Genomic DNA, 13,271 nt, shown 5'->3' on the forward strand with positions numbered 1-13,271 from the left:
ATGAAGACCCAACGCAGCCAAAAATAAATAAAAATTTAAAAATAAAAAGGAGACCAGTTCGAAAGCTGTTTTAATTTAAATATGCAGTGATTAGTGCCTGAGTGTTCGAAGTTCTTTTTGTGAGGTTTTGACACTCTCGATGTCTTCTTTCTTTTTTGCGGTACGTGGGGATCTCACTGCTGTGGCCTCCCATTGCAGAGCACAGGCTCCAGACACGCAGGCTCAGTGGCCATGGCTCACAGGCTCAGCCGCTCCGCAGCATGTAGGATCTTCCCAGACCGGGGCACGAACCCGTGTCCCCTGCATTGGCAGGCGGACTCGCAACCACTGTGCCACCAGGGAAGCCCTCGATGTCTTCTTGTTCAGAGCAGAATCCCAGAACACGGGAGAAAACTACCACAATTGGTCAGATGTGGCCCTACCTGGCACAGACATTCACAGTGGTATTTTCACTACCAGAACCCCTAGCTCTACTGAATCAACTCAGGCCTGCCCCTAATTTGTAGTTTGTCTGGTTGACCCTCTCCTGTGTGTTCTCACTGGGTGAGCTTGATTATTCCCATTGTGTCAAGTGGTCCCTGTGTATCTCTGCACATCCTGCATGCCAGTCACTCTGACCCAGCTCTCTCCTGTGTGTTTTTCTGTGTTTTCTACTAACTGTTCGACATCCCCCATGCTATGGGGTGGATATCTAACCCTTTTTTTCTTTTCCTTCCCCCTCCTTAAAAATGCCTGCCTCTTCTTAGCCCTCTTTACTCCTGACTCCTCACAGCCCTTCAGTCCCATGTCCACTTGGTCACCGGGGCCTATCAGTGCATCCCCTGGATATCTCTGGAATCTTCTCTTCCTCTCTGGTTTTGGTTCCTCCACCCTAGTTCATGTCCTTGTCCTCTCCGACCTGAACTCTTGGAAGCAGCTTCTTCAGCAAGCTTCATTTGCACCTCTGCCAGACGTGACCTCGGAGTCACGATCAGGTCACAGCTGTATTCGGAATCCTTCATTCTGAAACACTTACCGAGTGTCTGGTTTCTGTGTGCCAGGGGCTATGGGTACAGCAGTGAAAAAATGACATCCCTGTCCTTATGAATCTTATGTTCTAGAGACAGAGAGTAAACGAACGAATATATGGTATGTCAGGCAGGTGGTGATAAATTCTGTAAGAAGAACAAAGCTGGGCGTAAAGGGAAAGGAAATGCATGTTCTATTTGTAATTTTTCTTTTTATGTGACTTCTGGAGGCAGTGAAGTTTGGTGAAAGAACTGAGCTTTGTTAATCAAGCTGACCCAAGGTTGGGATCTCACTTCTGTCAATTACTTGGTGTAACTTTTGGCACATTAGTTATCCTCTCTGAACCTGTTTCTTTATGTACAAAATTGGCTTAACAATGCCTGCATTATCGGTTATGAGGATTAAATGAGTTAATGCGTATAAGTTGCCTCAGCACAGTTTGGAGCATATATCAAGTGCTCAGTAAACATTCTCTTTTAACTGTCTATATGTCTCCATCCAAACAGGTTGCCCTTTCTTAGAGGAAAGACCATGTCTTACTGGTTTTGTGTGTGTGTGCGCTTTGTTTTTTGGAGTAACATTTAAAGTGATAATGCTCATTTTAGAAAACTTAGGAAATAAAAATATAAAAAAGGATGAAAAATTCATTGAAGGGCTTCCCTGGTGGGGCAGTGGTCGAGAGTCCGCCTGCCGATGCAGGTGACACGGGTTCGTGCCTCGGTCCGGGGAGGTCCCACATGCCGCGGAGCGGCTGGGCCAGTGAGCCATGGCCGCTGAGCCTGTGTGTCTGGAGCCTGTGCTCCGCAACGGGAGAGGCCACAACAGGGAGAGGCCCGCGTACCGCAAAAAAAAAAAAAAAAAAAAAAAAAAAAAAAAAAAAAAAATTCATTGAAATACCACCATCCAGAAATAATTAGTTAAATTATTTTTGGTGTTTTTTTAAATCTGTTTCTATTAACAGTTTTATGTAATACTATCCATCAGTTTTTGATCTCTCTTTTTTTATATATATAAATATATCAGTCACTGTCCTGAGAACATGACAGGGATTGTCTTTTTAATCCTTATGAAGTAGGTACCAGTACTATTATTATTATCATCTTACAAATGAAGAAAATGAAACTTAGAGAGTAAAAAAAAAAAACTTCCAAGTTCATAAGCCTGTAATTGGAAAGGCCAGGATTTATATAAATGGGTGTTATTGTTGTTATTAATCATTAAGAAATTGGGATCATGCTGTCTTATAATCTTTTCATCTGTTATTTTTTTATATCCTTAAAATGCCTTTGGTGGGGAGGCTTTTTAATAACTGTATTGTATTTTGTTATATAAATGTAATATAACATCACCCAGGACAAGGTTTATGATGTACTTAAATTTTTCACTGTTACAGTGGCAGGCCTGTTTGTCACAGGTCTTCATTGCTGCTCCTGATTATTTCCATAGCCTGTAGTCCTGTAGCAGATTTGCTAATTCAGAGGGGGTGCACATTTTCAAAGCTTCTGATGCTGTTGCCGAAGTGCCCTCTAGGATACACCCCTAACTCCACTCGACTCACTACCCCACCCCCCAAAGTTTGATGGGCCCATGTCCCTTGACCCCTTGCCTGTACTGAGTCTCCTTTTAAGAAATCTTGACTAATTTGCTAGGTGAAACATACCATATTTGAACCATGTTGTTTTCATCATTATGTTCAGTAAGGTGTTACATAGTATTTGTTTGATGAGTGAGCCCATTTTGAGTTTTGGGTTCTGTAGTTTTTTCCCCCTATCTTGTTTGCAACCTCTAATCAGAATAAGCCACTAAGAAATTGAGCGGTGGAATATGAGAGTATTTTGGTACCAAGTGAGCCTCTCCTGTAAGTAAAAGGCATGAATGTTGTGGTTCTTTAATATTTTGCTGATTTGGAGGCGTTGTGTGCCCGAACAAGGACAGATTTATTTCCAGGTTCTTGGCTGTGGATCTGTGTTGAAATAAAGGCATAAATAAGCAGATGAGCAAGATAGTGTATGTTACATTGTATTATTCTCTAACCATCTCTGGGTCTGTGTGTACAGCCTTTTAAACACTAGATTATGAGCTCCTTGAAGGCAGGCATTGTGCATTTTAGTCACACTGTTGAAAAAACTGTTTATTGGTATAGTCACTGTGAAAAAATTATCCTTATTTACAGAGTAATTTTATCCAGTAAAATTGAATGTTAAGTCAGGTCTCATTTTCTACTTTTTAAAAATCAACCAGATTTTTTTTTTTTTTTTTTGGCTGGGCTGTGTGGCTAGTGGGATCTTAGTTCCCTGACCAGGAATCGAACCCGGGTCCTCAGTAGTGAGAGCAGAAGTCCTGACCACTGTACCACCAGGGAATTCCCCAATCAGATGTTTCACTGTAAAAACCACTTTGCAGACGTTTGTTATATTGAATTAGGCATTTATTGAATGCCTAATAGTCTATTTGGCTCCTGAAATCATAGTCTGGTTTGGAGAACACTATGCAGATATGTGAAACAGTGTAGGTGAAAGACAATATGCTTTGCATGTAAGAGTTTGGAATAGAGCTGAGATACTGTGGAGACTGAAAAAACTTGGAAAGACCCCCAGGGGGAATGTTGGTCAGTGACACTTTAGTGAAGCAAGCAGGGCCTCAATCTGGGCCTTGAAGGAAACATCTGCTTTTCATTTGCAGAGGTGTAAGGACTCTTCCAGCTGGGGAAGCAGTGAGTGAAAGTAGAGCCAGGAATGAGGAAAGGGAGGATGGGAAGAAGACCTGCCAAGTGAAACAGATTTTGTTTCAGTGAGAAATCAGGTTGGAGATTAAAGTCGGCCAGTTTTGGGGTGGAGGAGGCGTGGAACACCCAGCTGAGGAGTTTAAAGTTAATGTTTCCTATTGTAAATTCTTAATCAGGAGGTGGTTTTAACTAGCATTTACCATGCACTTGCTTATGGTCAAACAACTTCTGAGGGCTCAAACCCGGGTCTTCTGATTCCATAGAGAAAATAGATTTGTCTGGAGCCTTTGCAAAGATGGGATTGAATAGGTCTTGGTACTGGAAGGCGGCCCCTCATGCTCTGGGTCAGCAGAACTAGAGGCCAGAAGACAAGAAGTCTGAGCCCCCGTTCTCTTATTTGTTGAATGAGTGCAGACTAGTTATCGTGAAAGTTCCTCCTAGATCTAAAATCCAGTGATGCAGCTGAAGTAGAGGTTGTGCAAGGTGAGAAGAGAAGAGTCAATGATGATGCTTGTCTAGACAAGTTTCAAATCTTGGAAAATAGTGTCACTGTTGACTAAAATGAGGAAGTTAGAGAGGAAGCTTTTTTTTTTTTTCTATTCCATTTTGTTGTATGAATATTTACTGTTTTGTAGGGAGGATATGATTGGTTTGGTTTTAGGCCAATGGAATGATCCTGTAGGCAGCTAAAAATATAGGAATTAGTCCTGGGTGAGAGGTTAGGGTTGGAAATGCAGTGGGGAGTCATCAGCTTCAAGGAATCTTTTGAACCTGCTAGTGTTGATGAGCACCTAGAAGCTATAAAAATACTGGGACCAGGTGGAGGAAGAGGAAAGAGAAAATTAGTAGAAACTAGAAGAGCACAGTGTCACAAAAGCAAGGAAGTGAGAGTTTCAAGAAAATAGGCTGTGGTGTCAAGTACACTGGAAATGAGGACGAGTTCAAGTCACCCATGACTTTGACCTGCTGTGTCATTGGTGGCAGTAGTGCTATCCCAGGAGCATTGTGGAAGCAGCAGCAGGTTGAGGTCAAAATTGTATGTAACTATAGGAAACTAAGTAGACTCTTTTTTTTTCCCCTCCAGGAGAATTATTGCGAAAGATATTATCACAGTGAAGTTGAATTTGGAAATGGCAGTAAGGTCAAGTGCAGGGTATGTGTGTTTTTCCCCTTAAATACAAACGATGTGAGTGTGGAAGTCAAGCAGTAAAAAGAGCTTCTCACCTGGCCCAAGGGGTTGGTGGTGGTAGAACAGGTTGGTGGGATATGGGGTAGAAGGGTGATAGGGTTGCAGAGGTTTGCCCAGCCTAGGCTTTTCAGGTTTCATTAGTAGAGTGGAAACCATCTGCCTTCACTAGCCTCTCAGGGTGTTGACGAAACAGGGACCCCACTGTAGAGAGACATGCAGGATGGGTGCTGCCCCAGGTATAGGTGTTGTGGCTTATTGTGTTTTTCCAAAGGTGGCCGCCCCAATATATATCCTGTCCCATTTGCTTTTCTTAACTTGTGAAGCTGGCATTCTTCTTCAAGCTGGGGTCCTCATTCCTTTTCTTTGAACCCAGGCAGACCTTTGTAACTGCCTCCACTGACAGAATGAGGCAGAAATGACACTGTTTGACTCCTGAAGCTTTCGTCACAAAAGACAACCAACCAATTCAGCTTCCACCTGCATCCTTCTGACTTGGGACACAAGTCCAGCTCTACTGAAGCCACTCTGCTGGAGCACTCATGTGGAGAGACTACGCAGACACAGAGATACTACTGGGGAGCACCTGCTTCTGCAGCCCCAGCCTGGCAGTCTTTCAGCTGAGGCCCCAGACATTGTGGAACAGGGACAAGCCATCTCTTCTGCATTCGGCACGGATTCCTGACCCACAGACTCACCACAAAAAATGGTCGTTTGATGCCATTAAGTTTTGGGGAAACTGTTATACAACCACAGTAACTGGAACGGATGCCAGTTCAGAGCCTATCAGCATGGTCAAAGAAGAAAGGAGAAATCAAAAGGCTGATGGAGGCTGCAGCTATGGTTATCCTGCAATTCATTGGCCCAACTGAATGACAGATTCCGGGAAACAAAAGCTACCTAATGGCTAAAATACTTCTTCCTCGCATCTTACCAACAAATTTAGTGAGATCCAGATAAGAAAATATTTTATGGACATCTGGATGTATTGCCTGAGGCCCTAAAGGTTGGTTGAGATGGTGAGCCTTTTACCATGATGGAACAGACTGGAATGTTATATGGGAGGGACTCAGCTAACAGTGACCAGGGTTTAGTGCTCGGCTGGCTTCAAAAACAAACTGGGGGACTTCCGTGGTGGTCCAGTGGTTAAGATTCCGTGCTTCCAATGCAGGGGATGCAGGTTCGATTCCTGGTCGGGGAACTAAGATCCCCCATGCCACATGGCGTGGCAAAAAACAAAACTGGATTGGTTAGTCCTGCCAGTGTCAACTCTTTATTTATAAGGAATGGAAGAATCTGCTTTTGAAAGCTTAGATGAAAGCTTTATTTTTGCGTGAAAGATACATTCTTCAAAGATGTGGACTGTGTTTTCGTTTTTGACAGTTGCTTACTGGGAAAGAAGCTCTGTGTTACAGGTGGTCCCATGGGCACTGGCATGGCTTGCAGTGAAGGACCTTCATTCTGGTGGTCATAAGGAGTTCATATCCATGAAGATATGATGGGTCCCATCATTTTGATGGGCCGTTTGGTGAACAGCAAGGGAAAGAGGCTCATCTGTAGTATTTCCAACGCTGTGACTCTTGTTACTCATGAAACGTGTAAGACAAAACTGACTTTGGAAGCATCTACAACAGATATAGGAGCAGAACATCTGCTTGACTGTTGTAGGAGATAGCCATCTCTCTCCTTCAGTGGATTGAAAGATTTCTCTGGGTCAGGAGCTAAACCTGTAATTCCTAGGAAAGCCATTAGCAAGTTTTTGGTGAAATGGTGTCAGACATGATACCCAAAGCTGTCTGTGAGCAGATTATTATTTACCAAGAAGATTGCTAAACTGAAGAGCTCCCAAAACTCAAGGTATACATGGCTCCTCATAGAAAGTTGTGAGTGTCAGACTTTAATCATTTCCATTACGCACTTGGAAGAAAAACCTGAAAAGAGCTGCACCTAACTCTACAGGAAACAGAGGCAATATCTTGTGATTTTTGACCTTTCTGGAGAGCACAGATGAAAGTGGATCACTGTTGACTAAGGAGTCGTCAGCTGCAGCACCGCCCACAGGGTGCAGCATGTTCACATGGGCTCACTGTGTGGTGAGCACTAACCATGGAGTAGATGATGCTGGGCATGCCTATAACTAGCCAATTCATGCAGAAACAGCTCCCTTACCTTTCCTGAGAAAGTAGGTGAAGAAAATTCGACCAGCTCTTCTCTGTTGAAACCCTCACAAATATCAAACAGCTGTCGTGGTTATATACTCCTCTGTCCTATTCATCCATTTACTTGGAATGACAGGTGATTCTAAATATTTAGTCCCAGATATTTACAAATAGTTCTGTATTGAGCAGGTTGTCTCATTAGGTAGGGTCTGGTACATTATTACATTGTGTCTTGTATTTCTTGAAACTATTCAGAAATTCTAAGTTCTTTGGGATATTCTGGTTACCATTAATAGTTGCCTTAAAAATAGGTTTTGTTTGTGACACGTTTTCTCTCCATTCATGCCTTCTTTTTCGGGGTAATGCTATGCTGAATTGATATTGGAAGAAGAAAAATAGGGAGATGTTTTAGACTTTGAGGGACCCCCCCCACCCGTTAGTTGCTTTTAAGATAGGATTCCTTGACACACTGCATGTTCTGGCTTTTCAAGATCTGAACCATTGCTGACAGTTCCCACCTTTGTGATCCCTTAAAACGTGTCTTAGAAATGTAAACTAAGACTACTTTGACTTTCTTGTGTCTTTGCTACTACATGAAAACTAAAAATGAAACCTCTTTTAAAAATAAGAGATTGGGGCTTCCCTGGTGGCGCAGTGTTTGAGAGTCCGCCTGCCGATGCAGGGGACCGCGGGTTCGTGTCCCGGTCCGGGAGGATTCCACATGCCGTGGAGCGGCTGGGCCCGTGAGCCATGGCCACTGAGCCTGCGCGTCCGGAGCCTGTGCTCCGCAACGGGAGGGGCCCCAACAGTGAGAGGCCGCATACTGAAAAAATAAATAAATAAATAAGAGATTGAGAGTGGAATAAGCCAGGTCACTGGCCAGGCCTGTTGGGTTTTGAATGTCATCCTGGGATTGCTTTGCAGCATTTTTCTAATTCCTGCCATTTCTTTCATTTCTTCTTTAGGACATGCACAAGTTCTTGCATGCTTAAGGACTCCTTGCTTTCACTCTGTGCTGCTAGAATTGAATCTACCCACCTGCCCCTCCACCCCATCAAGTCTGAAAGTGTGGCCCTTGGATCCCAAGGGGGTCTCAAGATCCTTTCATAGAAGAGCCCCTCAGCTTAAACTGGTTTTCATGATACTACTCAGATGTTATTTGCTTTTTTTCATCATGTTGACAATAACACTGATGGTGCGAACTGCTGGTGCCTTAGCCTAAATCAAGGCAGTGGCACCAAACTATACTAGTAGTCATTGTATTCCTCCCTCACAGTGAAAAAGAAAAATGAGAATCATATTCCTTCAAGAATGTTCTTCATGAAACAGTAAAAAAAAAATTAATTTTATCAAATCTTGAGTCCCAAGAACACCTTTCCTCATTTTTTAAAAAGTTATAATTTACCTGCAGTAAAATTGACCCTTTTTAGTGTATACTTCTGTGAAATTTGACAAATGCATATCGTCAGTAATGACCACCTCCACAAATAAGTTGCAGGACAGATCCATCACCCCTAAAAGTTTCTGTGTCCCCCATGCCCAGCATCTGGCAACTACTGATCTGTTTTCTTTCCCTATAGTTCTGCCTTCTCCAGAATGTTACAGAAATGGAATCATACAATGTGTGGCCTTCTGAGTCTAACTTCTCACATTTTGCATAATGCATTTGAGATTTGTGCATATTGTTGCATGTATTTGTGGTTTGTTTCTTTTTATTGCTCAGTAGTATTCCATTGTTCAGATGTACCACAGTTTGTCCATTCCTTAGTTGAAGGACATTTGGGTTGTTTTCCACTTTTGGCTGTTATGACTAAAGCTACTATTAGAATTTGCAAGTTGTCATATGAACCCGTGTGTTTTTGTATCACCTTGAAGTGAGGTTGTTGGGTCATAATGGTGAGTGTATGTTTTTTTTGTTTCTGTTTTTTATAAATTTATTTATTTTATTTATTTTTGGCTGCGTTGGGTCTTCGTTGCTGCACGCGGGCCTTCTCTAGTTGCTGCAAGCAGGGGCTACTCTTTGTTGCGGTGTGTGGGCTTCTTATCGCGGTGGCTTCTCTAGTTGTGGAGCATGGGCTCTAGGTGTGTGGGCTTCAGTAGTTGTGGCTCACGGACTCTAGAGCACAGGCTCAGTAGTTGTGGCACACGGGCTTAGTTGCTCCGAGGCATGTGGGATCTAACCAGACCAGGGCTCGAACCTGTGTCCCCTGCACTGGCAGGCAGATTCTTAACTGCTGCACCACCAGGGAAGACCATGTATGTTTAATTTTAAGAAACAGCCACACTGTTTTCCAAAGTAGCTGTACAGTTTTGCATTTCCACCAGTAATGAATGAGAGTTCCAGTTACTCCACCACCTGGTCAGCACTTGGCATTGTCAATTGGCTGGTTAGTTGTGTGAAGCCATTCTAAGTTTGTAGTGGTATCTCATTGTGGATTTACTTTGCATTTTTCTGATGACTAGTTATTAGGCATCTTTTCATGTGCTTAGTTTTCATTTGTATGTTGTCTCTGGTGAAGTGACTGTTCAGATCTTTTGTCCATTTTAAAATTGAGTTTTCTTAAGTTTTGAGAGTTTAAAAAATATATATATATTATAGATACAAGTCATTAATCAGACATGTAATACACAAATGTTTTCTCCCAGCCTTAATACACATTTTAATACTCTGTGTGACAAAATGAGAGAGTGCATGAAACACTTTTGCTATATTGTGAGCTAAGATGGTGACTCCAGGGAAAGCACTTCTGTGATCCAGCTATGAGCTGAAATAGCTCGTTTTTTCCTCCACAGAATCTCATTTTTTCTTCAAAGAATGACTCGCAAACTGGTTATTGAGATTTGCAAATGTTCACACATCTCCAAATTATCTTAAACTTGAGATTTTCTCAAAAATGAATGAGGTGAACCTGTCACTTCTCGGAAAACAACTGAAAGTATTTTTGTGGATGATGAAATCAGAGCCTTTTTTTAAAAAATAGAATTTTGGAAAGCTCGTGTCAACTGCTTTCATCTTACAGATTCCCAGTAGTTAAGTATTTCTGATGGAATTGGTGGTGATATTATTATATGATTTTGGATATTGTATAATGAAATGAGTCAGCATTTGGAAGATCTTTGATGCTCAGTAAACTAATACTTTACAAATGACCAGTACGTGATGCTGTAAAATCATACGTGGGTAACACATCCATTCACAATACAAGATGGAGCAGTGGGTTGTAATGTATGAGAATATACAACATCTTTGGTACAGTTTCAGCTTCCACATTGCAGCTAACCTTTAAGAAACTGCCATTGTCGAGTTTTCATATTGTGTCAAGAAAGAATATCCACAATTATCTGAAAAGACTGTTAAAGCACTCCTCCCTTTTCCAACTACCTATCTGTATGAGGCTGGATTTCCATCATATACTTCAACCAAAACGTATGTCAACAGGCTGAATGTAGAAGCAGATGTGAGAATCCACCTGTCTGCTGTTAAACCAGACATTAAAGAGATTTGCAAAAATGTGAATCAGTGGCACTCTTCTTACTAAATATTGTTGTTTTAGAAATTTTTGGCAGAAACATTAACATATCGTAATTTCATCATTATGTTTGATTAATTGGTAAATATTTTAAAATATCTGTTTGAATTTCTAATACTGTAAGTGGCAATAGATAGAGTCCACATCAATCTGAGTTCTTTGGAGTCTTCAATAATTTTGAAAAGTGCAAAAGAGCCCTGAGACCAAAAAAGTTTATGGATCACTGCTTAAGAGTTTAATTCCGGCATCCTAGTTGTCTGCTGGTGTGGAGAACGTGGTATGCCCTAGCCTGAGGCTTCTAGTTCTCAAAAGGGAATTCACATTTCCTTTACAGAATTGATAATTTTCATATTCTTTAGAATGAGATATCATTTTAGATACCTTTTTAACTCTGTCTTCTGTTGTCATAGAGGATATTCAACACAAATAAACCAAGTACTTCATATTATGGCAAAATGTATACCTCTTTCTTTACCAAATCAGCCAGAAACCTCAATAAAGGGTAAAAATAGCAGATTGACATCTCACTTACTTAGTCCTTCCTCTTTTTGTCTCAAATAGAGTTTCTCTTTAGCGCTAAAAGCATAAGACTGATGTGAGAGGAAAAATGAGGGGACTTGCCTAACCCATGAAGTGGTTATGAACATAACCTTGGTAGATTCATTGTTGGCCGCGTAGCTCGGTGATTTATTCAGCCGGGCCCAATGGCTGTATTCTCTATTTAACATTCAGCTTTTTAGCTCTCATCAATATTCACAGTCCAAGGTATTGTAAGGCACCTTGCTTCATTTTGTTAGTGCTGTCTCCTCTGGTACTTGAAACGTCAGAGGGAATAGGATGCGTGCAGTTTCTGTTTTAAAGCAATAGATAACGAACACACTGATTGAACACCCAGAAGAATTGGTTAAGAAATCATAGAAGGATCAAAACAGATCTCTTAGTTTAGAAGCATGAAGATTATAATCTTTGTACACAAGAGACCAGGTTTATAAAATGAGCCCCCCTTTTTTTTTTTTTTTGCGGTACACGTGCCTCTCACTGTTGTGGGCTCTCCCGTTGCGGAGCCCAGGCTCCGGACGCGCAGGCTCAGCGGCCATGGCTCACGGGCCCAGCTGCTCTGCGGCATGTGGGATCTTCCCAGACCGGGGCACGAACCCATGTCCCCTGCGTCGGCAGGTGGACTCTCAACCACTGCACCACCAGGGAAGCCCCGGCAATAGCTCTTAATGGCCTAGTCTCACTCCCTAAACATGAAGCACACTAATCTGCTGTACAGAGTTGCTTAATCCAGGAAAGTAGATAAATTTAAAGCTAATAATGTTCAGGAATCTTCTAATGAGATGTTGGATTTTTAAATGTCTCAGCTTAAAATACTTGCCTTCTAAAAGGCTAGCTGTGTAAGAGTAACCCTTCCTTCTACCCGTTTTTACCCCCCTCCCACACGAACCTCCCCAAGAAAAGGAAAGTTGTTTTAGAACCTTTTCTTCTGAATATAAATTGCTTCACTCCAACTGGTAACATGTCTGAATGTTAAGGGCCCTTTAGTTAATTTATATTTTAACTTCTTAGACTACTTTTAAGTACAGTCCATTAGAAAAATTAAATTTTTGTCCTTCACAAACAAACTTGGTAATTATAGCTGCTTAAGTAGTGGCTGTTTTATTTTGAAATCAGCTGAGAACATAATATTCAGACTATTATTTTGAAGTTTTGAACTTTGATATTTGTCCATGAAGAGCCTTCTGTAACGACTTGAAAACACTTTGGGGAATGGTGGTTGCTGAGGGTGGTGTCAGATATAAAGGTTCACCTAAGTCTTATAAGTTGTTCGTGGAACATACTGTCTCATATCTCTCCTTTCCCTTCACCTGAATACAGAGAGGTACAGAAAGCGGTCAACACTGCACAGGGATTGTTTCAGAGATGGACAGAGCTCCTCCAGGACCCATCCACAGCCACGAGGGAAGAAATCGACTGGACCACCAACGAGCTGAGAAACAATCTCCGGAGCATAGAGTGGGATCTAGAGGACCTTGATGAAACCATCAATATCCTTTTTCTGCAGTGTCTGTGCCACGAGAGGGAAGCAGACAAATGACAAGTTTCATCCAGATGTCTCAAGTACATAGATTAGATACTGCCTTTTATCGTTGATTGATGTGGCCCTTATTCGTACCATGACACACTTAAAATCGTTGACCAGTAATCTAAGGTAGAGTAGTCGAATCCTGCAACATGAAGGTGGCATAGTGCAGGGATTTTGAGCTTGGACCCTAGAGTCAGGCTGGGTGTTCAAGTCCTGGCTCCGCCAGTTACTAACTGTGACTTTGGGCACATTGCTGTTCAGTAGAACATTAGGGTAACAGTTGTACCTAGCTCATTGGGTGTTGAAAGTTTATTAGGTAAAGAGCTTAGAATGGTGTCTGACACACGGTGAACTTCTGTGAAAGTGCTAGCTGTCATGATTTCAGAGAGGTGTGTATACAGACTAGTGTTATACATTGGTAATTAGAAATCACAAGAAGATCCTTCTCTAGACTTTTTCCTGTTCAATGCCAGTGTCCATTAGAGAGGCATCTTGTACGATGAAACTGCATTTACTAAAGCAGATCTATTATGCTAAGTCATGCTATCGATGTTAAATAAGTCCTGACTGATGAACC

General features: G+C 41.9%; 1 protein-coding gene across 1 annotated transcript in view; it reads left to right on the forward strand.

Moving 5' to 3' along the window:
• STX6 (syntaxin 6) overlaps window positions 1-13,271 on the forward strand; it is a 43,500-nt gene that overhangs the window by 4,056 nt on the left and 26,173 nt on the right. Inside the window, exon 2 of the mRNA XM_059059737.2 lies at window positions 12,487-12,656. Within this exon, the coding sequence (XP_058915720.2) occupies window positions 12,487-12,656 (170 nt within the window). The remainder of the gene's footprint in view (window positions 1-12,486; window positions 12,657-13,271) is intronic.

This window comes from Kogia breviceps, chromosome 1 (assembly GCF_026419965.1).
Source record: "Kogia breviceps isolate mKogBre1 chromosome 1, mKogBre1 haplotype 1, whole genome shotgun sequence".
NCBI classification, from domain to species: domain Eukaryota; kingdom Metazoa; phylum Chordata; class Mammalia; order Artiodactyla; family Physeteridae; genus Kogia; species Kogia breviceps.